Source organism: Anolis sagrei, chromosome 8, assembly GCF_037176765.1.
Source record: "Anolis sagrei isolate rAnoSag1 chromosome 8, rAnoSag1.mat, whole genome shotgun sequence".
Taxonomy (NCBI): Eukaryota; Metazoa; Chordata; class Lepidosauria; order Squamata; family Dactyloidae; genus Anolis; species Anolis sagrei.
The window spans coordinates 24,512,964-24,540,864 of NC_090028.1; the positions used below are offsets into that span (position 1 = coordinate 24,512,964).

Consider the following 27,901-nt stretch of genomic DNA (forward strand, 5'->3'; position numbering starts at 1 on the left):
TTTACAAAAGGCAAGTATTTATTTGCAGATGCATTTTGTAGAAAAATCACAAAACATATTTAAAAGAAGCAATGAAAATAAATATCAGGCTAACATTTCACTTTTATGATCTGCTTTCTGTTACAGAGCGGCATCGTTTGCATATGCAAAAAGCAGCACCGGATCAAAGCAATCCTTCCCCTTTCTTTTTTGGCTACGAATGCACCAGGCACCCCATTTATAAAACAAAGGAACCTAGATTATTGCGAACGATTATTGCTAAAATGCGATCATATGCACTCAATCCGAACCGGAACACACACGATGTTCACCTTTCCAACGTGCAATTACAAAACAAAGCATGTTAAATAGAAGATACTAAATTGGAGAAAAGCACAGATTGATGACAAACATTTCTTTCCATTACTTGTGGAAGCACCTTTTGCAAATGCATTGGTTTCTGAGAACATTGCATTCATTAACAAAGCTTAACGAGAATATATTACATATTTTACACTTTCTTTCATAGGGTCCGATTCACATTAACTGTGGGATTCTGGGTGTTTGAGCTCAAAAAAAAAACAACTTTATCCAGTCGCAGAAAGCACTCCTATATTCACCATCTCCATATAATAAATTCTGGACACCCTGTAACACCTCTGAACATTCAGTGACCAAAAGGAAAATAGCTTCATGTGACATAAGCATATTACACAGGCACACAATATGGGTTTTGACCACAACAAAGGATCCACCAAGAAGCCTCAGACGGTGATCTGCTGGTGTTCTCTGAAAAGGGCTCTTTGGTGGGGCACGCAGGAGTCCTGGAAGTTTCGGTACATGGGGTCGTAATGCCCATCGTCCACCATCACATGGCCCACCGTGTTGCTGTCGCTTTTCCCGGCTTCCTCCACCAGTTGCCGGATGCTCAGCTGCTCAATCTGGAATCAGAAGAGGAGAAAATATGCAGGGATGGAGAAAAATGCCAGGGATGGGGAATCCTAGCGTGCCTTTGTCTTCCTCTGACGCTGAGACAGTGTGCCTTTCATAAGCTCATCCAGAGTACATGTGTAATGTAGTACTAGAAAAAGAAGAGGAGGAGGAGGAGGAAGAGAAAGGAGGAGAGGAAGAAGCAGAAGAAGAAGGCGAGGTGGAGGAGAAGGAAGAAGAAAGGAGAAGAAGAGGAAGTAGAAGAAGAAAGGAGAGGAAAAAGGAGAAGAGGAAGAAAAAAGTGAAGAAGGAGAGAGGAGGAAGAAGAAGAAAGAGGAGGAGGAAGGAAATGAAGAAGAAAGGAGAGGAGGAGGAAGAGGAGGAGGAAAAAGAAAGGAGAAGAAAAAGAAGTAGAAGAAGAAAGGAGAGGAAAAAGGAGAAGAGGAAGAAAAAAGTGAAGAAGGAGAGAGGAGGAAGAAGAAGAAAAAAGAGGAGAAAGGAAATGAAGAAGAAAGGAGAGGAGAAAGAGGAGGAGGAAGAAGAAAGAAGAAGAAACAGAGGAGGAGGAAAAAGATAAGAAGGAGAGGAGGAGATAGAAGAAAGGAGAAGAGGAGGGGTGAAGGAAGGAGAAGTAGAAAGGAAAAGAAGAAGAGGGGGAAGACGAAGGAGAGGAGGAAAGAGGAGGAGGAGGAGAAAGAAAAGAAGAAGAAGAGGAAGAGGAAGAGGAAGAAGAAGAAGAAGAAGAAGAAGAAGAAGAAGAAGAAGAAGAAGAAGAAGAAGAAGAAGAAGAGAGAAAAAGAGGAGGAGTAAGGAAAGGTAGAAGAAGAAAGGAGACTAAAAAAGGAGGAGGCGGAAGGAGAAAGAGAAGAAGATGAGAAAGAGGAAGGAGAAGGAGAGGAAGAAGGAGAAAAAGAAGAAAGGAGAAGACGAGAGAAGAAGAAGAGGAGGAATAAGTAGAAGGAGAAGAAGAGGAGGAGGAAGAGAAAAGGAGAAGTGGAGGAGGAAGAGAACTTTATGCTTTCCTTTGATGGCATTATGATTCTATGACTCTAAGGAGCAGCAGCATGCAGCTCCTTGGACATTACGTCTATGGGATAGTGGAGCAATGTAGTTTGGAGATGCACCACATTCAACAGAGAAGGCTAAAGACCTTATAAAATTACAATTCCCAGGACTTGACAGCATGGAGCCATGAGCGTTCAAGTTATGTCAAGCTGCATTCATTCTCAAGTTTAGATGCACCCTAATATAACACTATTGCAGGCAATCAGGAAGTCTATGATTACACAATGAAGGCATTGCTTATCCTTCATATGAGACTGTACTCTGTGTGTGCCTTCAGGTCTCCTGTTGACTTATGGTGACCCCATAAATCTCACAGAGTTTTCTTAGGCAAGACATAATCAGGGCTAATATTAGTAACCAAGGGTAGAAAGAGCCAACACCAGTCCAGGAGGCATTGCTTACCTCCACAAGAATCAGCTTGAAGCGCAAGGGAGTGGCGTCCGGAAACTCCTCCCCAAAACACAGAATTACTTTGCTGCTTGGGAACCGGCCTTGGTTGTTATAATACTGGTGAAGCTCTACAAGGAGACAAGCATGTCATATTAGTAAGAAATACTCAGGCACGTAATATCTGGAAGCACAAGAGCTGATGGGGCAATAACGCAATGGCAACTAAGGTCCATGGATGATGTCTGCGCACAGTGCAATGACAGGCACAGAGCTTGGGAAAGTTACCCGGTGGGATTATAACTCCCAGAATGCTAGAAAAAGGTATCCAAATGTATTGGACGTAGTCTGTCCCTCTATCTATCTATCTATCTATCTATCTATCTATCTATCTATCTATCTATCTCTATATCAATGTCTAGCTGACATTGGACCATCAGAACCCATCAACCAATCATCAAACTGCATTCCAACCATATCTATATCTATATCTGTCTGTCTATCTATTGCATCAACATAACAACAACAACATCTATCTATCTATCTACCTATCTATCTATCTATCTATCTATCTATCTATCTATCTTTCTATCTATCCAAAAAGGTCAAAACATGGTTGAATAAGATGGGTTTAGGCCCCTTCTACACTGTCATATGATATCCAGATTATTTGCTTTGAACTGAATTATATGGCAGTGTAGACTCATTTAATCCAGTTCAAAGCCAATAATGTGGATTATCTGCTTTGATAATCTGAATTATATGGCACTGTAGAAAGGGCCTTAGTTTGCTCCTCTTTCAAAATAGATATACCCACAAAATAGATATATGTATGTATATGTTGGTCTGTCTGTCTGTCTGTCTGTCATCATCATCATCATCATCATATTTAATTACTTATTAATCACCCTCCATCCAAGAATGCTCTAGGCGATTTACAGCTAAATTGTAAAAGATAAAATACATATATACAGAAATTAAAAATCTATCTGTCTATCTGTTGGATTAAAATACAACAACAACAACAACAACAACAACAACTATCCTAAAAGGTCAAAACGTGGTTGAATAAGGTGCGCTGAGGCCTCTTCTACATTGCCATATAACATTCAGATTATTTGCTTGGAACTGAATATGGCAGTGTAGACTCATATAATCCAGTTCAAATCCGATAATGTGGATTATCTGCTTTGATAATCTGGATTATATGGCACTGTAGAAGGGCCTTAGTTTGCTCTTCTTCCAAAATAGATATACCCACAAAATAAATAAACCTGTCTATCTGTTGGTCTGTCTGTCTGTCTGTCTGTCTGTCTGTCTATCTATCTATCTATCTATCTATCTATCTATCTATCTATCTATCTATCATCTATCAAGGTTAGCTAAATCAGAAGTTTTTTGGGTTTTTTGTGGGGTTTTTTTGTTGTGTCAGGAGCGACTTGAGAAACTTCAAGTCGCTTCTGGTGTGAGAGAATTGGCCGTCTGCAAGGACATTGCCCAGGGGACGCCCAGATGATTTGATGTTTTATCATCCTTGTGGGAGGCTTCTCTCATGTCCCCGCATGAGGAGCTGGAGCTGATAGAGGGAGCTCATCCGCCTCTCCCCGGATTCGAACCTGCAACCTGTTGGTCGTCAGTCCTGCCGGCACAGGGGTTTAACTCACAGCACCACCGGGGGCTCCTTAAATCAGAAGTAACAGCATGTTTTAGGCTTATGTCATCAAAAACTGGTACTGTATATCCTCCAATTGCCCTAATTTGGCAGAGATATAGTCCTGCTTGATCTTCTATCATCCTGCATTTTAAATGCCCCAATTTCACTCTCCCAGGTTAGAGGTTCGAATCTGGGGAGAGTGCAGATGAGCTCCCTCTGTCAGCTCCAGCTCCCCATACAGGGACATGAGAGAAACCTTCCACAAGGGTGGGTAAAACATCAAAACATCTGGGCAATGTCCCCTGGGCAACGTCCTTGCAGTTTATCAAGTTGCTTCTGTCATGGAAAACCAATGCCACTGCAAACTGAATTCAAAATGCCAAATAGTTTGTCTCTTGCCCTTCCCAGGCAAAAGTCAACTGCTGCAGCTTCTCTCATTTGTGTCTTCTTCCTCATGACTGCCTTTTCTCCTCCTGACCACACTCTGATGTTGAGGATGTTGCAATGTTGGAGGATATGGCCCTGGTGTAGACTTTCAAGAAAACATAGCAATCGTTTTAAAAACAAAAATACTATTTTCTCACGAACCTCGGAGGAAGTGGTTTGTATCGAAGATGCTGACCACCTCGTCTCGGTCCAGCTTGTTGGGCTTGTCCTTGCAGGGCATGGTGTTGCCGCTCCAGAAGACCCGTCCCTGGCTCAGCCGCTTGATGAAGATGCCCTGCTTGTTGCAATGGAGCAGGACGCCCCTCTCCAAGTGCCCAAAGAGCTTCTTGGTGATCTGCCTCTGGCGCTCGTTGGCAATCACGTCCGCCGAGGGGAACCGCACGTGCTCCAAGGTCTCCAGGGAGAAAGGGGACTCGCCCAGGGAGATCCGACAGCCCTCGGGGCGTGTGGTGGTGGTGCTGCCCACCAGTTTCCCCCCATAGTAGAAGTTGATCACCATCTGGTAATAGCCTGGGAAGTCGCAAGTGGCACATAGAAAGAAAGGCACACAATGTTTTTCATCATGGCTGCTCTCTCCAAATGCAGAGTCGCACATTAAATGTGTTATGCAATGCTGTGGCAATGTTGCACAACTCAGATAAGACAACAGATTTGCACATGCAAGCGGGCAACCTTGCATTTTGTACATCAACAAGTGGTAAGGAAGTTGTATCCATGTGAAACTCATAATGTACATCCAACGGGCAATATAATATTACACATCTAATGCAAGCATGGGCAAGCTTTGGCCCTCCAGGTGTTTAGGACTTCAACTCCCACAACAGCCAGTATATAATATATTGTATATACATATAATATTTATAATATTACAATGTAATACAATATAATAATAACAACAATACGATATTATAATTATATGTTTTATATTACATGTAATATTACTAATAATATTACAATATAATTGTATAGAATAATATAGTAGCATATAATGCTAATATTGTACTATGCTAATAATATAATATATTGTGGTTTGTTGTAGGCTTTTTCGGGCTGTATGGCCATGGTCTAGAGGCATTCTCTCCTGATGTTTCGCCTGCGTCTATGGCAAGCATCCACAGAGGTAGTGAGGTCTGTTGGAACTAGGAAAAAGGGTTTATATATCCGTGGAATGACCAGGGTGAGACAAAGGACTCTTGTCTGCTGGAGCTAGGTGTGAATGTTTCAACTGACCACCTTGATTAGCATACAATGGGCTGACTGTGCCTGGAGCAAACTTTTGTTGAGAGGTACAAGGGGTATTTTTTAAGTAAGGTCCGTTTTGTTGTAGACACTAGTAGTTCACGCACAAACCGCAACGAGCGCGTGTACCGGCATGCCTCGGGAACAACTGTGCTCAGTTTCCGCTCTGTAGCTAACCTGTACGGTTCTGTTCTGTGCTTTTAAAATGTTTAAGACTATCAACTCACCGTCCGCATGTGAGGTTCGCTCAGTGATACAGTTTCTGTCAGCAAGGAACCTGCCTGCTGCAGAAATTCATCGACAGATTTGTGAAGTGTATAGTGATACTGTTATGAGTGAAAGCAATATGTGTAAGTAGGTACGACAATTCAAAGATGGCCGTGACAACGTCCATGATGTGGACCGCTCCGGTCGCCCTTCTTTGATTACAGACCATTTGGTGGCTTAAGTTGAAGTGAGGATTCATGAAGAGGGTATTTTAAAATTGGTTCAGAGGTATGATAAGTGTTTGAACAAGTTCGGCAACTATGTTGAAAAATAGAGTGAAGTATGTACTTTCTGAAAATAAATTTACTTTTTTGAAATAAACTTTCGTTGTGTACTTATGTTCAAACGGACCTTACTTTAAAAATACCTCTCGTAATTAGATGTCCCTGCCTGCTTCCTCTCTGTTGTTGTGCTGTTGCAATTTTAGAGTTTTTTAATACTGGTAGCCAGATAATATATGATATATTGTATTAGCCATCCCCTGCCACGCATTGCTGTGGCCCACATGGGGGTTCTGTGTGGGAGGTGTGGCCCAATTCTATCGTTGGTGGGGTTCAGAATGCTCTGTGATTGTAGGTGAACTATAAATCCCAGCAACTACAACTCCCAAATGTCAAGATTCTATTTTCCCCAAACTCCACCAGTGTTCACATTGAGTATTCAGGTAGAATTTGGTCCAGATCCATCATTATTTGAGTCCACAGTGCTCTCTGGATGTAGGTGAACTACAACTCCAAAACCAAAAGACACTGCCCACCAAACCCTTCCAGTATTTTCTGTTGGTCATGGGAGAACTGAGTGCCAAGTTTGGTTCAATTCCATCGTTGGTGGGGTTCAGAATGCTCTTTGATTGTAGGTGAACTATAAATCCCAGCAACTACAACTCCCAAATGACAAAATCAATTTTTTTGAGTGAAGGACATACATTGGGTTGTTAGGTGCCTTCTGTCCAAATTTGGCCGCAATTCGTCCAGTGGTTATTGAGTTCTGTTAATCCCACAAACGAACATGAAAAGGGTGGCATATAAATGTCGGAAATAAATAAATAAAACACCTGGAGGAGGGCCAAAGTTTGCCCATGCCTGATCTAATGGATGATATATTATACATCTAAGGGGCAATATGATATACATCTAATAGACAATATGCCTTTTTGTGTGCAATGGCGTCACCTCCACAACCTTGAACTTCCACACTGAACAAAAGAAGTCCAAAAACTTTGGCCCCCATTTACAGTATCATTTAATGCAGTATGAAACTGAATTACACGGCAGCATAGATGGGGCCTTCGAAGGGGCAATTTATCCATCTGCAAGACACCAAGAGTTTTCCAATCTCAGTATATATGTGTGTGTGTGTACTGTATGTATGTATGTGTGTACATAAACATACATCTGCACAAAGGTATTATACATACACATACACATACACACAATGCATACATGTACACATTCAAAAACCATTCATGGAAGACATCTATAGCCATTAGGCTTGGGCAATCCATGGTTCTAAATGGTTCTAAAGTACTTACAAAACTAAAATTCTGGTGGTGAAAATTTCAGAACTCTAACAAACTCTCAAAATTTCATAATAAATGGCAGTTCCTAATTGGTTCTGTCATTAAAATCACCAATAATGAAATAATAATTAAGTTTTGAAAGTTTTGTTAGAGTTCTGAAATTTTCACCACCAGAACTTTAGTTTTGTAAGTACTTTAGAACCATTAAGAACCATGGATTGCCCAAGCTTAATAGCCATGGGAGATATGGGTAGATACAGCCTTTATGTGGATCTCAAGAAGGTTAACTCATGCAAAATCAATGGTGGCTGATGGCTTCCACATCTGTGGGAGCTGAGTATCCACTCCAAATATTTAAAGGAGCCACTCAAGGCCCTGAGCATGTTTTCGTATCAGGTTTAGCCCCTTGAAAAGCTTCTCAATAATTCTGGTTACAACTTGGAGCAGACCCACTGAAGCCACAACTGGCAAACATCTCAAAGGTGTGAAGATTTGTAGGAAACAAGGCACTCGTAAACAAGAATTCAAAGACACGGTTTTTTAATATACAAAGGGATCTTGCAGCACCTTTTAAACCAGTGTTTTTCAACCTTCGTAATGCCGCGACGCCTTAATACAGTTCTTTATGTTGTGGTGACCCCAAACCATAACATTGTTTTTGTTGCTACTTCACAATTGTAATTTTGTAACTGTTATGAATTGCAATGTACATATATGATATGTAGGATGTATTTTCATTCACTGGACCACATTTGGCACAAATACCCGATACACCCAAATTTGAATACTAGTGGGGTCGGGGGGATTGATTTTGTCATTTGGAGGTTGTAGTTGCTGGGATTTATAGTTCACCTACAATCAAAGAACATTCTGAACTCCACCAACAATGGAATCGAACCAACCTTAGGACAAAGAACTCCCATGACCAACAGAAAATACTGGAAGGGTTTAATGGACAATGACCTTTAGTTTTGGAGTTGTAGTTCACCCATATCCAGGGAGCACTGTGGACTCAAACATTCTGAACTCCACCAAGGATGGAATTGAACCAAACTCGGCACACAGAACTCCCACGACCAACAGAAAATTTTGGAAGGGTTTGGTGGACAATGATCTTGAGTTTTGGAGTTGTAGTTCACTCATATCCAGAGAGCACTGTGGACTCAAACAATGATGGATCTGGACCAAACTTGGCACAGATACTCAATATGCCCAAATGTGAACACTGGTGGAGTTTGGGGGAAATAGACCTTGACATTTGGGAGTGGTAGTTTCTGGGATTTGTAGTTCACCTACAATCAAATTGCATTCTGAACTCCACCAATGAGAGAATTGGGCCAAACTTACCACACAGAACCTCCATGACCAACAGAAAATACGGTATTTTCTGATGGCCTTTGGTGACCCCTCTGACCACCTCCTCGTGACCCCCCCCCCCCCCGCCCCGGGTCCCGTCCCCCAGGTTGAGAAACTTTTTTTAAAAAAACTGAAAGAATCTTTGATAGCACAAGTGAACTCAATGTATTTCATCAGAGACATTAACCACACCAGAGGCACTATGATCCCATCCCTTGAGGATTCTCCGGTATCTCTGACATGCCACAATAGCTCTGGCTGGAAAGGAAACGGATTGGAACAAAGGCAAACGGCACCAGATGTTAACGAGAAGAGGAAGTGTACGGCTTACCTGCATGAATCGGCTCATAGCCCACAAATCCACTCATGAGGGATAAAGCTGTAAATTTTGAAAAGGAAGAAGAAACATGACATGGGTTGATCTGAACGCCTAGATTAGCGCCTTGCCTTTTCACCTTGAAATGCTTGTACAAAGGCTTGTGACTTGGGCTTTCGAATGGCACTGGTGATCTCAGGAGTCATATGGCTGTACCAGAACATATGTGTATGCATTGTGTGTGTGAGAGAGAGCCTATCTGTTCATAACTTGGACACTGCCTGTAGTTAAACCCTTGCTTGCTACTTTAGGACTCCTCTGGCTTTGTTCTTGTGCGCTCTGGTGCTCCTATTATTTATTATTTATTTCCAGTGTGGTGGTACGGCTGTACCAGGAGCTCCAACTTTATTTGCTTTGTATTAAATGTTTGCTTGCAGTCCTAGGTTTCAGGGACTCTGCAGATAGGTGGCTTCCTTTGGCTGCAGTCATAGGGCAAGTCACCTGCCCATCATCATTAAGTTTTGGTTCCGCCCCTTGCTCAGGGCAATTGGGAAGGGAAGGGAGCCATTTTTTAGTCAGTCTCAGCAAGGAAAGCTAATGTACAGGATGTGTGCATGCTTCCCCTGTACAAAAGCTTCAACCCTTAAGACCTTCCGGGGGAGAACAGTCTTAAGAGTCTCCAAAGATTTCCAGGGAAACAGCCCTAAAGACCAAAGATCTCCAGCTGGAGAATATCTAAACCTTTACTGGTAGGTGCACTCGGTGCTTCAAGACGCAATTCGACCCGGTAGCGGAGCCCACATCAGTAAGGGTTAGATTACAGTCAGCCTGGGAAAAGTTAAAAAGGGGGTTTTCCATTTAAAGTAAAGAAGAAGTTATTGAAGACAGTTGCCTGTCCTTCGTGGGCAAGATTAGAAAGCCACCAGTTGCATAAAGCCTGGAAGCATTTGTTTAGCTTTATTGAAGACAAGAGAATTTTCTGTTTGATTGTTCATTAATAAAAAAACTTTGTTATACTTCACAAGCCATCTAAAGGTCATTTGTGGTGGAAAACCTCTGAGAACTTTTCCTTGGGCCCCCTGGCTTCCCGCTGGGCAAAGGTTGCACGTCCTGTTCTAAAGGAAATTCTTTACAGGCCCAGCACGCAACAGAACATCCAGTATTTCTACCCCGTCCTTCTCAACCTCCGAAGGGGGACTCAGGACGGCTTACATTTGGCACAATTTTAATGCCTTTAAATATAACAAAGCAATATAACAATAATTAAAACAATAAATAGCATATTAATTAAAACAATAAAAAAGTATTAACCTCCGTATCACCATTCCAGTCAAATGCCATATCCAAAGCGCTATTTATGCGCTTTGGAACTCATTACCTGGAGAGATCAGGAAAGCCCCTTCACTAGAAAGGTTCAAAAAGAACCTTAAAACCTGGCTCTTCCGCTGCGCCTTTGGCGAGTAGGTGTACAACATGATATTATTGCTCGCCTCAACGCTTCTGCCACTGGAGTACATGCCCTCCAAATGGGAAGTTTAGTTTCACAACTCTGTCTGTTTTTATGAGCTCCCTGCAAACAACCTGCTCTTATTTTATCTCATTACAGTCTTTTAATTGTTTTATCCTGTACATGTGGCCCACCCACTGTTATCGCGATTATGCTTACTGGATTTTTCTTTCTTTCTTTCTATGTAATTTTGATGATGTTGTTTGTTGTCTGTGTTTTTGGTTTTATTCCACTGTAATATGTTGTCCAGGCTTGGCCCCATGTAAGCCGCCCCGAGTTCCCACTGGGGAGATGGTGGCGGGGTATAAATAAAGATTATTATTATTATTATTATTATTATTATTATTATTATTATTATGCCTGCTGTCCAAAAGCCTGGTCCCAGAACCACGACTTCAATTTCTTCCTAAAAGACAGGAGGGATAAAGCCGATCTTACCTCGTTGGGAAGCGGGTTCCATAGGTGAGGGGGCCACAGCCGAGAAGGCCTTGTCTCTCGTCCCCGCCAGATGTATTTGCGACGCTGGCGGGAGCGAGAGCAGGGTCTCCTGGATGATCTTAAACTACAAGGTGGGACGTAGAGGGAGATGCGTTCGGACAAGTAAGCTATATAATTCCCGAGAGTACCAATGCCATTAGAAAGCCGAAGTCACAATTTCCCTTCTAGGATAATATTTCTCTCATTTCCTGATGTCTCATCCCTGTTCTGACCTATGAGCCATTTGCAAATTGGATGTTTTGTAATTCAGGACTGCCTGTACTGGACAAGGAGATAAAACAAAACACTATATGGTTCCGGCCCAGTTTACCTGTCCGAACGTATTCTCCCCTACGAACCATCAAGGCTGTTAAGATCTTCTAGAGGGGCCCTGCTCTCGTTCCCACCACTTTCGCAATCGCGTCTGGTGGGGATGAGAGACAGGGCCTTTTCAATGGCGGCCCTTCGGCTATGGAACTCTCTCCCAAATGAGTTTAGATCTGCCCCCTCCCCGCCTGACCTTCAGGAAGCTAGTAAAATCCTTGTTATGTAATGAAGCATTCCCAGAATAATTGCTGAGTCTGGCAACAGACTAAAGTTATTGACATATGCAGATTGAGTTGACATGACTTTATCTTGGTGAACTGGCTTATATGTAGTTTATTTTATATGTATTTTAATCTATTGTCGTTGCATGATGTTTTAGACTGTATTGTGGCATTGAATCCTTGCTGTTAGCCAGCCTGAGTCCCTCCATGGAGGTTGAGAAGATCGGGATATAAAAGTTTTAAATAAAATAAATAAATACATAAAAACAAGTCTTTTGTCTTCTCAATAGGAATGCCAGCCTCTTCCCCATGAGTTTCCCTCCAGTCTCTAACTGAGATAATCTTACTCTTCCCAGTAGGTTTAGGCAAAAGCAAATGTCTCCAGCATCTCCTAGCTGGTCTCTTCTTCCCTGCCAACCACACTTGGAATATTGCATTATTATTTGTTTATTCAAAATCAAAATCATCCTGGTGTCCCCTGGGCAACGTCCTTGCAGACGGCCAATTCTCTCACACCAGAAGAGACTTGCAGTTTTTCAAGTTGCTCCTGACACGCCAAAAAAAAAATTTGTTCATTTATATTTTCCCATGGGTTGGAATTCAAAATAGCGAACAATGGTTAAAGCAATAAAAAAATTACATGACATGAAAAACACAACATAACCCCAAATAAACAGATAATCAAGTTGCCCATATTTGTTTGTTTGTTTGTTTACTGCACTTTTATCCCGCCCTTTTCAGCCCGAAGGCGACTCAGGGTGGCGTTCAGATTGGCAACATTAGATGCCAAACATACATAAATACATCATTTAAAACAAGTTCAATCACATAATAAAATTCATAATAAACAATTTAAAACTATAAAAATCAATGAAACCATATCCATTTGCATCATTAAGCCGTTCCATATTCGTTCACAAAACTGAGTTGTCTGGTTTTAGTGAGGTTCCAAAAGCTTGCTCGAAGAGCCAGATTTTCACACTTTTCCTAAAAGTCAGGAGGGAGAGGGCCGATCTAATATCCCCAGGAAGGGAGTTCCACAGCCGAGGGGACACCACTGAGAAGTGCCTGTTTCCCGTCCTCACCAAGCGTACCTGTGAGGCACGCGGGACCGAGAGCAGGGCCTCCCCATGTGATCTTAAATTCCTGGAAGGTTCATAAGGGGAGATATGTTCGGATAGGTAAGTTGGGCTGGAACCGTTTAGTGCTTAATAAATACAACATGTACTATTAAAAATCCCTGGGCCTCAGGCCACTGAGGTTATCCATAAAAACGTTAGAACATTAAAAACTGTGTAAACATTGTCAAGTTTTACCAACAACTGCCTGGAAATTGTCTGGACATTCATTGTTTTATATTTTATCTGATGTTTTTAATTGACTATGTTTTATTTGTAACTTTTTGGGCTTGTCCCTTGTAAGCCGCCCCGAGTCCCCTTGAGGAGATGGTTGGCGGGGTATAAAAATAAAATTATTATTATTATTATTATTATTATTATTATTATTATTATTCCCCTGCAATTGTCTCATCTTGCATTGGAAAGTATAGAATTGGAGTTTTTATATGCTTCTTAATGGTATTGCAACGTCTTACCAGGACTTGACTGATGCGTCCACCAATCTGGTATTGGGTGGTTTCTGCAATTCTCCTGTGTTGGGGAAGGGCTTCGCTTTATGGTGCCAAGATATTCCTCCACAGTCGACTGCGGCTGAGGAGTGTATAGGGAAAGAACACAGATCAATGCCACGGTGATAGGTGGGAACATCCTAAAAATCTGGAACATTGTCATGAATGGAATATAACACTTCAGATGTTTTCCCAACAAATATCCCCATTGTTTTCCATGGCTAGAAGAGGGGTGGAAATTGTGTAGCCCTCCCAATGTTTGGGGATTATCAGCATATCGCACCATCTGGCTAAAACTGATAGGAGTGAAAATCCAGCAATATCTGGAGAACAATGCTAGGTGTATGATCCAGTTCTTCTATAAATACAGGTTGAATCTCCCTGATCCAGAAATCCCAAAAATTCCAAAACTGGAAGAAGTGAAATAATTGGGAAATAATTGCTCTAAGTTTCATCTCGTCAGCTATGAAAACCGACTAGGTGATTTCATAGACCACAGAGTTGGAAGAGACCTCATGGGCCATCCAGTCCACCCCCTGCCAAGAAGCAGGAATATTGCACTCAAAGCACCCCCAACAGAAGGCCATCCAGCCTCTGTTTAAAAGCTTCCAAAGAAGGAGCCTCCACCACACTCCAGGGCAGAGAGTTCCACTGCTGAACGGCTCTCACAGTCTTCTTCATGTTCAGATGGAATCTCCTTTCTTGTAGTTTGAAGCCATTGTTCCGCGTCCTAATCTCCAGGGAAACAGAAGACAAGCTTGCTCCCTCCTCCCTGTGGCTTCCTCTCACATATTTATACACGGCTATCACGTCTCCCCTAAGCCTTCTCTTCTTCAGGCTAAACATGCCCAGCTTCTTAAGCCGCTCCTCATAGGGTTTGTTCTCCAGACCCTTGATTATTTTAGTTGGCCTCCTCTGGACATATTCCAGCTTGTCAATATCTCTTGGGGCAAGTCACACTCTCTCAGCCTCAGAGGAAGTCCATCTGAACAAATCTTTCCAAGGAGAAAGCCTCTGTAAAAGGTTCAGCTTAAGGCTGCCATCAATCAGAAACAACCTGAAGGCACACAACAACCATTGTTCCCAAAAAATGAACTCTCCTGAGTTCTGCCCTGGAGAGAGTGAAGGGGCAATCGTTATTTTAGAGGGATCTACGGAAGAAAAGGAAGAAAAGAACTGAATCACCTCTTTGACCAAGTCATCCATTGTGGAAACGCTGCATTCCATGTCCGTGATTTCGCCCAAGCTGCACCCATTTCCTATTCCCATTTTGCCTGGAAAGAAAAAATAAAGCCAAACAGCACATTATCAGAGTTGGTACTTTGGATCATGGCTTGAAGCTTTGTATGAGGGACAGCGTCTCTGTCTGAGAATGGGAAAAGGGGTGAGAAATATGGTGAAAGGAAAGGGCAAAAGAGCAACATGGGTGAATTACTAAGAAAACTTGGGCCATAAATTTCCACCTTTGCATTTGGCAAGGCTTGGGAAAATATACTGTTTGGATTATGTTATGATTGGCCATGTTGGTTGGTGGATTCGAGACATTTTAGTTTGAAAGTGAATTTTCGAAGTTGTCGAAGGCTTTCATGGCTGGAATCTATGTGTTGTTGTAGGTTTTTCGGGCTGTGTGGCCATGTTCCAGAAGCATTCTCTCATGATGTTTCGCCTGCATCTATGGCAAGCACCCTCAGAGGTTGTGAGGTCTGTTGGAAGCTAGGAAAGTGAGGTTTACATATATTAAGTGTTGTCAAAGGCTTTCATGGCCAGAATCACTGGGTTGTTGTAGGTTTTTTGGACTGTATGGCCATGTTCCAGAAGTATTCGAATAATAGAATCATAGAGTTGGAAGAGACCTCATGGGTCATCCAGTCCAACCCCCTGCCAAGAAGCAGGAATATTGCATTCAAAGCAGATGGCCATCCAGCCTCTGTTTAAAAGCTTCCAAAGAAGGAGCCTCCACCACACTCCAGGACAGAGAGTTCCACTGCTGAACAGCTCTCACAGTCAGGAAGTTCTTCCTCATGTTCAGATGGAATCTCCTCTCTGCCATAGATGCATTCTCTCCTGCATCTATGGCAGGCATCCTCAAGACATTGTGAGGTTTGTTGGAAACCAGGAAAAGTGGGTTTTTATATCTGTGGAATGTTCAGTAAGAAGCCAGACCTTGAAACTGCTAGGCCATTAAATGCTAATCAAGATGGCCATTGAAACATTCACACCTACCTCAAATTGACAAGAGTTCTTTCTCCCACCCGGGACATTATTCCACTTTTCCTAGTTTCTACCAGACTTCACAACCTCTGAGGGTGCCTGCCACAGATGCAGGCGAAACATCAGGAGAGAATGCTTCTGGAACATGGCCAGACAGCCCGGAAAACTCACAACAACCCAATGAAACTCCTGGTTTGCACGGAAGAGGAGGACTTCCATATCTCACCCATAACAATGCAGACCCTGCTTGACGAAATACTAGAAGGCAGGTGGTTTAGCAAAGCAAAAGAGAGATTTCCAGAAACGCTTGAGTACGAGCCAAACTCAGGTGTGCTCAGCAGGAGGGAGGGAGTTCTTGACAACTCGCTTTTTGCACGCTTGAAAAGAAACCACACCAAAAAAAGCCACAGACAAAAATAAAAATGCGGTTCATGTCATACTGGTCATTTCAGAGGCAGCCGCTTTGTGTTCGGTTACCGTAACCTCAAAAGGCAGCTCCGTTTTGCTGCAATACACGGCAATAAACAGCAGTGGAGGTTTGCTCCCCTTGTTGCTGAGCCTTACCATGGGAAAGAGTGAGGCCACCGCCTCAGGCAGCAAAAACTGGAGGATGGCCTTTTTCTAGGGGCCCCTTGACCATTTACTCTCACGCGGGTTGTACGTGTCATGCTGTTTGTTCCACATCCTCGACATTAGGCATGGGGAAACTTGGGACTTCCGGGTGTTTTGGACTGCAACTCCCACCATTCCTAACAGCCTCAGGCCCTTTCCTTTTGCCCCTCAGCCGCGTAAGCTGAGGGGCAAAAATCTCTCCTGATTTTGGTGTGTTCTCACTTCATGAGCTATTGAAGGAGTTTATCCAATTGGACAAAGAAAGACTATTTTAAACCTCTCCTAAAAAGGACATTATGTGAGTTGATGCAGCTGATCACATGATTGTAAATGTGTTGCTCTAAACTAAAGACTAACTAAACTCCAGGGAGCGGTGTGAGCTTCCGCTGTCAGTCCTAGCTTCTGCCAACCTAGCAGTTCGAAAACATGCAAATGTGAGTAGATCAATAGGTACCGCTGCGGCGGGAAGGTAACGGCGCTCCATGTGGTCATGCTGGCCACATGACCTTGGAGTTGTCTATGGACAACGCTGGCTCTTCGGCTTAGAAATGGAGATGAGCACCACACCCCAGAGTCAGACATGACTGGACTTAATGTCAGGGGACAACCTTTACCTTTACTAAACTAAAGAGAGTAAACTACTTGTTCTTGACTTTTCAACTGATGGTATATTTTCTCTCTCTGGCAAAGGCAGTGTGTGGGCTGATCAAACGTAAACTACACGTGGTTTATTTTACATTACACCACAGAATGTATTACAGTTGGAAAGACTCCATCGAGAAAACCAGGCTTTAGCACAGTGGGTTAAACTGCCAGCTGTAGAAAATCTTAGCAATCAAAATACTGACAGTCTTTTGGACTCAAAAAATTAAATATACCTAGCTATATAATTATATATACCTATTATATAATCAAGATGGTCCATAGATGGTACATTACACCCCAAAAAATCTCCAAATTTTACAAGAATGCTTCAAATAAATGTTGGAAGTGCGAACAACAGATAGGATCTTTTTTTCACATTTGGTGAAAAAGGCAAAAGAATTTTGGAACATGATATACAAGGATATACAAAAAAATTATGAAAATACAATTTAAAAAGGAACCAGAATTCTTTCTACTAGGAATGCTCGACTTCAATGCTGACAAAAATATGGATAAAATTTTTAACTACTTAACTACCGCAGCCAGAATCGTATATGCCCAAAAATGGAGACAGAAGGAAATACCAAAAAGAGAAGACTGGCAGAATAATTTTTTTGAAAATAATGAACATGGATGAACTAACTTATTGGCTATCGCCAAATGAAGGAATTCCAAAGAATCAAACAAACTGGGACTTGGTAAGAAGTTATTTTGAACACCAAAAAATAGAGATGATTTAAGCAAAAGGATGAAAGACGCTAAAGGAAGCCGTTATTAAAATATTTTTCTATACAAACAGACATAAGATCTTCAAAGCAATAGAGGGAAGTCCGATTTTATTTTATTTTTAATATAATTTTTTGTCTATTTTTTTACTATTTTTACTTTTTAAGTTTTTCACATTGTTCAAATTCCCGTCTCTGCACTTCTTTTTTTCCTACTTTTCTATCTTCTTAGAAATATTTCCCCACTTTCCATGTAACCCTATATTTTGCAGAAAAAATAAAAAACTATTTGGAAAAAAAAGACTGGCAGTTGAAGCCCAGGTTGAGGTGAGCTCCTGCCATCAGCCCAGCTTTTGCTCACCTAGCAGTGTGAAAACAACAATGTGAGTAGATACATAGGTACTGCTTTGGTGGGGAGGTAATAAAAGGTGCCCATGAAGACATGCCAGCGATTCAATCGGAAGTGTCTAAGGATAACAAAGCTCCTCGGCATGGAAAATGGAGCAACAGCATCCCCCATGGCTGGAATCGAGCACAGCCTCCAGATGCCAGAGATGGAAAAAGATGGGAAGCCTTTACCTCTGTTTATGTGAATGCGATTTCCCTGCTTCTTGGCAGAATGGGGTTGGACTGGATGACCCACGAGGTCTCTTCCAACTCTAGGATTCTATGATTCTATGTACTGTCCGTGTTTGTTAATTGCATGACGGCACTGAATGTTTGCGGTATATATGTACTGTAACCCACCCCTAGTCCCCTTAAGGAGACAGGACGAAATATAAATAAAGTATATTATTATGTTAAAGCCATGGTTGTCCTAAATCTGTAGAATTTGAGCAGGTCTCTTGAGGATAGGGGGACTAGGAGGTCTCACAATGATAGGGTCACCATAACTTTAGAATGATATGAAGGCAGTCATATATACAAGGACATACAAAAAATTATGATATACAAGGACATACAACCGTACTGTAGTATTGTATACCAATAGAGTTTTGAACATTTTATCCTGTACATGTGGCCCGCCCACTGTTTACTGCGACTGTGTTATTTTGTTATATTATTATTATTATTATTATTATTTCATGTAATTTTGATGATGTTGCTTATTGTTTATGTTTTGGTTTTATTTTGATGTAATATGTTGTTTGGGCTTGGCCCCATGTAAGCCGCTCCGAGTCCCCATTGGGGAGATGGTGACGGGGTAAAAATAAAGATTATTATTATTATTATTATTATTATTATTATTATTATTTATTTGGGGATCTGGGGAATGAAATGAGATACCAAAACATCTTCCTAATTAAAACATTACATAGTCAAAATGTCCATTCAGTGCATATAGACACGGAAGGGTGAAGCCAATGTTTTGACCTAAAATACTCATGGACAAATTGCGTTCCTACAAATCATAGAATCATAGAATCAAAGAGTTGGAAGAGACCTCATGGGCCATCCAGTCCAACCCCCTGCCAGGAAGCAGGAATATTGCATTCAAATCACCCCAGGCAGATGGCCATCCAGCCTCTGTTTAAAAGCTTCCAAAGAAGGAGCCTCCACCACACTGCGGGGCAGAGAGTTCCACTGCTGAACGGCTCTCACAGTCAGGAAGTTCTTCCTCATGTTCAGATGGAATCTCCTCTCTTGTAGTTTAAAGCCATTGTTCCGCGTCCTAGTCGCCAAGGAAGCTGAAAACAAGCTTGCTCCCTCCTCCCTGTGGCTTCCTCCCATATATTTATACATGGCTATCATATCTCCTCTCAGCCTTCTCTTCTTCAGGCTAAACATGCCCAGCTTCTTAAGCCGCTCCTCATAGTGCTTGTTCTCCAGACCCTTGATCATTCGAGTTGCCCTTCTCTGGACACATTCCAGCTTGTGGAATGTTGTTGTAGGTTTTTCGGATTGTATGGCCATGTTCTAGAAGCATTCTCTCCTGACATTTCGCCTGCATTTGTGGCAAGAATCCTCAGAGGTTGTGAGGTTTTTCCTCACAACCTCTGAGGATGCTTGCCACAGATGCAGGCGAAATGTCAGGAGAGAATGCTTCTAGAACATGGCCATACAACCCGAAAACCTATAACAACCCAGTGATTCCAGCCATGAAAGCCTTTGACATTTCCTACAAAGGTTAGACTACACCTCCTGTCATCCTTCGCCATCAACTCCAGGTTAAAGCTGACTGGTGTTGCAGATCCAACAACATTTGGAAAGCCTCAAGTGTTTCCCATCCCTCCTTGAAACAATTGTCCTCATGCGTTCAATCCACAGCGGCTGAATCCCACAAGAAAAACACTGTGAGAAATCTGCTGACTGTACGGAGCCACACCGTGAGATTCTGCTGAGTATAAGGTTTGGCTTCGCGAGACTTACATTTCTGTTCTTCCTCTGGAACGATGCGGTAGACTTTGTAGGGCTCTGAGATATCCAGCTGGGAGCGGTCGGTCACTTCTTCAAAGTCCGGGCTCTTGTTCAAGGCACAGCGTAACCTCGTCTTCCAAGTGGCCGGTTCAGCTTTGTCACCTTCTTTGAATTTCCCTTTGAAGACGGCCCAAGCCTACGGGATAAACAGTAGGATTTCTAGGTTCTTGTGGGTTTTTCGGGCTATAGGGCCATGTTCTAGAGGCATTTCTCCTGACATTTTGCCTGCATCTATGGTAAGCATCCTCAGAGGTAGTGAGGTCTGTTGGAATTAGAACAATGGGTTTATATATCTGTGGAATGGCTGGGGTGGGGCAAGGAGCTCTTCCCTGCTGGAGCTAGGCGTGAATGTTTCAACTGACCACCTTCATTAGCATTTGAAGGCCTGGCTGAGCCTGGGAAAATCCCCTGTTGAGAGGTGTTAAGCTGTGCCTGGTTGTTTCCTCTCTGCTGTTTTGCTGTTGTAAACACAAATCAAGGAACATGAAAGGCACTGCAGACTACTTCAACCAGAGAAGTCAACCATAGCAGAGCACCTGATGAACCAGCCTGGACACAGCATATTATTTGAGAACACAGAAATGCTGGACCACACCAACAACCACCATGTCAGACTACACAGAGAAGCCATTGAAATCCACAAGCATGTGGACAATTTCAACAGAAAGGAAGAGACCATGAAAATCAACAAAATCTGGCTACCAGTATTAAAAAACTCTAAAATTACAACAGCTAAACAGCAGAGAGGAAACAACAAGGTGCCTTGATGGGTACTTTTGAACCCCATTTCTGTTCATTGTTTTGCTAAGTCAGGGATGGATAATGTAAGAACATAGACTGAATACTGCCCCATTTAAGTGGCCTCCCAAATCTAGCAAGGCAACCTCAAAGCTCCTAGGTGTATGTGGGGAAACATTTTGACTCTGAATCACAAAAGAGACCCACACATGCACACAACCAAATCTCACCAAAAGCTAAGGATTAATCCCACCTGGAAGTGATGTTGGACTTCCAGATCAATTACAAAGCTCACCTTCAAATACTTTTGGAAACGAGGAACTGCGTATCTTCTATTTGTACCTCATACAGCTCAAAAAGAAAGGTTTTCCTGCCTGCGAAAAAAGTACCTTGAATATAGATGCATCCACCTCCTGGTTGTAATCCTGCTTTCCGGCATGTTTCCACGGGATCCGGAACATGGTTTTCTCATCATTCTCCCAGATCAGTCCAGAATACAAGCCACTGTCGATTTGTTCTATGAGCCACTGTCTCAGCCGCCTGCCGCCGTTTCGGTCACACATCCTGCAAAAGGAAGGATTTGGAAGACTTTTGTCAAAGTTGTTCGCAAATTCATGAAGTTCCTCTCAACCACGGCTTGGGAAAGTCGCCTTTTGCATTGGAAGCCCAAGAATCCTCCAACCGGCATGAGCAGAGGATAATGGGAGCTTTGAAAAAAGAGACTCTTCCAAGCTGCGTTCGGAAGTTGCGATGGAAAAGCGCCAAGAGCAACAAAAAAAGAGGATCCCCAAACAACTGTAAAAAATACAAAAATAAACAAGACAGGTGCAGAAATAGATTAGAGATGAGAGTTTGCAGAATGCGTACTTCCATTGAAAGCCCCAGTCAATACACTGAAGCAAGTCAGGGGGAAAGCAAGGGGATTTGGGGTAAAATTCCATGCATGCTTAGTCAGACTTACAGGCTGTTTCCATAGGAATACAATGTATGCCTTCTCCCGGGTAAGTCTGTAAATGCCTTAACTGTCACAGCTCAATGCTATGGATTCCTGGGAGCTGTAGTTTGACAAGGTCTTTTAGCCAGGGGCGGCTCAACCCATTACGCAAAGTAAGCATTCGCGGTATAGTTGATTTTGCCCAGGGGCGCTCTTGAGGGAAAATAGACCTTGACATATGCGAGTTGTAGTTACTGGGATGTATAGTTCATCTATAATCAAAGAGAATTCTGAACGCCACTAATGATTGAATTGAACCAAATATGACACACAGAACTCCCACGACGAATAGAAAATATATATCAGTGATTGGTTTGGGGGGGGGGGGGCACCAAAATACTGTTTGCTTACCGTTGAAAATTACCTAGGGTCGCCTCTGCTTTTAGCCTTGGGTTGTTGTATGATTTTTGGGCTATATGGCCATGTTCCAGAAGCATTCTCTCCTAACGTTTCACCTGCATCTGTGGCAGGTATCCTCAGAGGTTGTGAGGTCAGGAGAGAATGCTTCTGGAACATGACCACACAGACCGAAAAACTTACAACAACCCAGTGATTCCGGCCATTAAAACCTTTGACAATACCTCTTAAAAGACTAAAGTCTTCCCTGCCAAAGAGTGCAGTTCGCTCAACAAACGATAAGTCCCATGATTCCACTGCATTGAGCCATGTCCATTCAAATGGTATCAAATTGCACTAATTCTACAGTGTAGATGCAGTCAAAGTCTGCATATCTGCATATCTGCAAAGTCTGCAAAGTCTGCATATCTGCGTTCAATTCTATGCCACATTGTTTTAAAACTAATGCAACCCATCTCATATCAGCCACTTGGAGTCTTTTTTATGAAAGGCAGCATATAATAATAATAATAATAACAACAACAACAACAACAACAACAACAATGGAAAGAAAAAGGCAGAGTAAAAAGGCTGTAAACTGCTAGACGGCAGGACTTTGCAGTCTAATTTTAAATACACTTTAATGGATTTTAACTGGCAATTTGTTAAAACTGTTTATATTTACTTCTGTATTATATTATTCTTTGCCATGTTGGTATATTTTAAATTGTATGCAGATGCTTTTTTAGGTTAAGCCGCTTGAAGTCTCCTTTGAGAGAGCTAAAACAAGGTATGAATAATAATAAGAAAAATACAACAACAACAACAACAATAATAATAATAAAAGGCCACTTTACTTGGATCTGTGCACATCATTTGAAAATACTTCACACAGTCCTAAATGCTTGGGAAGTGTTCGACTTATGATTTTGTGTTACGAAATCCAGCATATATATCACCTCACAACCTCTGAGGATGCTTGCCACAGATGCAGGCGAAACATCAGGAGAGAATGCCTCTAGAACATGGCCCTATAGCCGGAAAAAACCTACAACAACCCATATATATTTCGTTTGCTGTGTTATACTGTGTTTTTGTGTCAGCAAAATAATAATATATTTTAAATTGTATGCTGATGCTTTTATGTTAAGTTGCTTTGACTGTCCTTCAGGAGAAATAAAGTGGGATATAAATAAGCATAATAATAATATAAATAATAATACAATATATATAATAATATAATAATATAAATAATAATATATTTTAAATTGTATGCTGATTCTTTTTATGTTAAGCTGCTTTGATTTTCTTTTGAGAGAGATAAATTGGGTATAAATAAATATAATTTTATTATAGTAAGAGAAATAATAATAATATATTTTAAATTGTATGCTGACGCTTTTTATGTTAAGCCGCTTTGAGTCTCCTTTGGGGAAGATAAAGCAGGGCATTATTATTATTATTATTATTATTATTATTATTATTATTAAATACTATAATAATAATAAATAACAATATAAATAATGTATTTAAAATTGTATGCTAACACTTTTGTGTTAAGTCCCTTTGAGTATCCTTTGGGAGAGATAAATCGGGATATAAATAAATATAATCATATTATTATTATAATATAAATAATAATATATTTTAAATTGCATGATGATGCTTTTTATGTTAAGCTGTTTTGAGTCTCCTTGAGGTGAGATAAAGTAGGGTATAAATAAACATCATAATAATATTATAATAACATTAATAAAAATAATATATTTGAATTGTATGTGGCTGCTTTTTATGTTAAGCCACTGAGTCTCCTTTGGGAGAGATAAAGACGGGTATAAATAATAATATATAATAATAATAATAATAATAATAATAACAAAATAAATAATAATATAGTTTAAATTGTATCCTGACACTTTTATGTTACGTCGCTTTGAGTCTTCTTCAGGAGAGATAAAGTGAGGTATAAATAAACATAATAATGACATTAATAACAAAAATATATTTTGAATTGTATGCAGATTTTTTTTTAATGTTAAGCTGCTTTGAGTCTTCTTTGGGAGAGAGATAAAGTGGGGTATAAATAATAATAATAATAATATATCATAAAAAACAATATAAATAATAATATATATTTTAAATTGTATGCAGATGCTTTTTTAATACTAAGCTGCTTTGAGTCTCATTTGGGAAAGATAAAGCAGGATATGAATAAAATAATAATAATAATAATAATAATAATAATAAGTGTTAAAAAACAGAGTGTGGATCATCGATGTTGCAATCCCATCCGACAGCAGGATTGAAGAGAAACAACCGGAAAAGCTGACACAATATGAGGATTTAAAGATCGAATGCAAACAGTCTGACACAAGCCAGTAAAGGTGGTCCCAGTGGTGATTGGCACACTGGGTGCAGTGCCTCAAGACCTTGGCCTGCATTTAAACACAATTGGCACTGACAAAATTGCCATCTGCCAGCTGCAGAAGGCCACCTTACTGGGGTCTGCACCGATACATCACACAGTCCTAGACACTTGGGAAGTGTCCGACGTGTGATCCAATACAAGAGCCAGCAGAGTGTTTGCTGTGGACTCATCTTGTTGTGTTTCAAATAATAATAATAATAATAATAATAATAATAATAATAATAATAATAATATATTTTAAATTGTATGCAGATGCTTTTTAAATGTTAAGCTGATTTGAGTCTTCTTTGGGAAAGATAAAACGGGGTATAAATAATAATAACAATAATAATAATAATATAACAATATGAAACAATATAATTAATAATATATTTTAAATTGTATACTGATGCCTTCATGTTAACCTGCTTTGAGTCTCCTTCAGGAGAGATAAAGTGGGGGTATAAATAAGCATAATAATAATAATATATTTTCAATTTTATGCAGATGCTTTTTAATGTTAAGATGCTTTGAGTCTTCTTTGGGAAAGATAAAGCAGGGTATAAATAATAATAATAATAATAATAATAATAATAATAATAATAATATAACCATATAAAACAATATAATTAATAATATATTTTCAATTGTATGCTGATGCCTTCATGTTAAAATGCTTTGAGTCTTCTTTGGCAAAGATAAAGCGGGGTATAAATAATAATAATAATAATAATAATAATAATATAAAAACAGTATAAATAATAATATATTTTAAATTGTATGCTGATGCCTTCATGTTAACCTGTTTTGAGTCTCCTTCAGGAGAGATAAAGTGGGGGGTATAAATAATAATAATAATAATAATAATACATTTTAAATTTTATGCAGATGCTTTTTAATGTTAAGATGCTTTGAGTCTCCTTTGGGAGAGATACAGCAGGGTATGAATAATGATGATGATGATATAATAATAATAATAATAATAATAACAATAACAATATAAAAACTATATAAATAATATATTTTAAATTGTATGCTGATGCCTTCAGGTTAACCCGCTTTGAGTCTCCTTTGTGAGAGATAAAGCGGGGTATGAATAATGATGATGATGATATAATAATAATAATAACAATAACAATAACAATATAAAAAACTAGATAAATAATAATATATTTCAAATTGTATGCTGATGCCTTCATGTTAAGCTACTTTGAGTCTCCTTTGGGAGAGATAAAGCGGGGTATAAATAATAATGATGATGATATAATAATTATTATTATTATTATAACAATATAAAAAACTAGGTAAGTCATAATATATTTTAAATTGTATGCTGATGCCTTCAGGTTAAGCTGCTTTGAGTCTCCTTTGGGAGAGATAAAGCGGGGTATGAATAATAATGATGATGATATAATAATAATAATAATAATAACAACAATAACAATATAAAAAACTATATAAATAATAATATATTTCAAATTGTATGCTGATGCCTTCATGTTAAGCTACTTTGATTCTCCTTTGAGAGAGATAAAGCAGGGTATGAATAATAATAATAATGATGATGATGATATAATAATAATAACAATAACAATATAAAAAACTATATAAATAATAATATATTTTAAATTGTATGCTGATGCCTTCATGTTAAGCTGCTTTGAGTCTCCTTTGGGAGAGATGAAGCGGGGTATGAATAATAATGATGATGATATAATAATAATAATAATAATAATAATAATAATATAAAAAACTAGATAAATCATAATATATTTTAAATTGTATGCTGATGCCTTCAGGTTAAGCTGCTTTGAGTCTCCTTTGGGAGAGATAAAGCGGGGTATAAATAATAATGATGATGATGATATAATACTACTAATAATAATAAAAAAATATAAAAAACTATATAAATTATAATATATTTTAAATTGTATGCTGATGCCTTCAGGTTAAGCTGCTTTGAGTCTCCTTTGGGAGAGATAAAGCGGGGTATGAATAAAATAATAATAATAATAGAAGAAGGAGAAGGAGAAGGAGAAGGAGAAGGAGGAGAAGGAGGAGAAGAAGGAGGAGGAGGCGGAGGAGGAGGAGGAGGAGAAGGAGGAGAAGAAGGGGGAGAAGGAGGAGAAGGAGGAGAAGGAGAAGGAGGAGAAGGAGGAGAAGAAGGAGGAGAAGGAGGAGAAGGAGAAGGAGAAGGAGAAGGAGAAGAAGGAGGAGAAGGAGGAGGAGAAGGAGGAGAAGGAGGAGAAGGAGGAGAAGGAGGAGAAGGAGAAGGAGAAGAAAGAGAAGAAAGAGAAGAAAGAGAAGAAAGAGAAGAAGGAGGAGAAGGAGGAGAAGGAGAAGGAGAAGGAGAAGGAGAAGAAGGAGGAGAAGAAGGAGAAGGATGTATACTAATAGTACTAAAGTAGAAAGCCAAGCAGTGCAGGGTGTGCCCTTTTCTGTCCCAGCCCACCCTTCCCTCCCAGGCTGGACCCCAGGGCAGCACTGACCTCCACATCTGGGCAGCTTCCAGCAAGGCTGATCTCTTCCCCGCAGGCTCCAAAGACTTTTGCCTTCCCAAGAAGTCTCTCTCGGCGCCTATATCTCCATGAGGTTGGGTCGTGGGTGGGGGGAGTGTACATCTGGGGCACTCTCTCCGCCAATGAGAAAACCCAGAGGAAGGAAGGAAGGAAAGCCACCGCCAATCAGAGAAAGATCCGTGCGGCTCCCTTTCTTCGCATCGCTTTCTTTTCCCAGAAATGAAGGCAATGCAAAAGGTCGCTTGCTCGCTCTTTGGAAGGAAGGAATCATAGAATCATAGAATCATTGAGTTGGAAGAGACCTCAGGGGGAAAGAAGCAGGAATATTACATTCTAAGCACCCCTGACAGATGGCCATGCAGCCTCTGTTTAAAAGCTTCCAAAGAAGGAGCCTCCATCACACTCCGGGGCAGGGAGTTCCACTGCTGAACGGCTCTCACAGTCTGGAAGTTCTTCCTCATGTTCAGATGGAATCTCCTCTCTTGTAGTTTGAAGACATTGTTCTATTGTGTCCTAGTCTCCAGGGCAAAAGAAAACAAGCTTGCTCCCTCCTCCCTGTGGCTTCCTCTCACATATTTATACATGGCTATGTTCAACATCTACACAAATGACCAGCCACTGCCAGAAGGGACAGAGAGTTTCATCTATGCTGATGATCGTGCCATTACCGCTCAAGCAGGGAGCTTTGAGATGGTAGAACAGAAGCTTTCCGAAGCTCTAGGTGCTCTTACTGCCTACTACAGGGAAAACCAGCTGATCCCCAACCCATCTAAAACACAGACATGTGCCTTTCATCTCAAGAACAGAGAAGCATCCCAAGCTCTGAAGATCACCTGGGAAGGAATCCCACTGGAGCATTGCAGCACACCCAAATACCTGGGAGTCACTCTGGACCGTGCTCTGACCTACAAGAAGCACTGCCTGAACATCAAGCAAAAAAGTGGGTGCTAGAAACAATATCATACGAAAGCTGACTGG

The 27,901-nt window shown here is 40.6% G+C and overlaps 1 protein-coding gene across 1 annotated transcript; it reads right to left on the reverse strand.

The window, feature by feature from the left end:
* Nucleotides 1-27,019, reverse strand: IRF8 (interferon regulatory factor 8). Its single transcript, XM_060788430.2, has 9 exons — nt 26,894-27,019; nt 21,057-21,231; nt 19,882-20,065; nt 14,504-14,592; nt 13,286-13,400; nt 9,175-9,222; nt 4,604-4,972; nt 2,377-2,492; nt 1-920 (listed from the first exon to the last, which is right to left on the reverse strand). Exons 1-9 carry the CDS (start codon nt 26,899-26,901, stop codon nt 744-746), a joined length of 1,281 nt encoding a protein of 426 aa, XP_060644413.2. The 5' UTR covers nt 26,902-27,019; the 3' UTR covers nt 1-743.
* Between the last annotated feature and the right edge of the window lie 882 nt (nt 27,020-27,901).

Excerpts from the sequence above, each read along its gene's own strand:
- IRF8 (XM_060788430.2), bottom strand. Across the intron at positions 20,066-21,056 it reads TGGATGCATCTATATTCAAG|GCTTGGGCCGTCTTCAAAGG; the intron begins GTACTTTTTTCG and ends TTTATCCCGTAG. Across the intron at positions 2,493-4,603 it reads TACAAACCACTTCCTCCGAG|AGCTTCACCAGTATTATAAC; the intron begins GTTCGTGAGAAA and ends GTCTCCTTGTAG.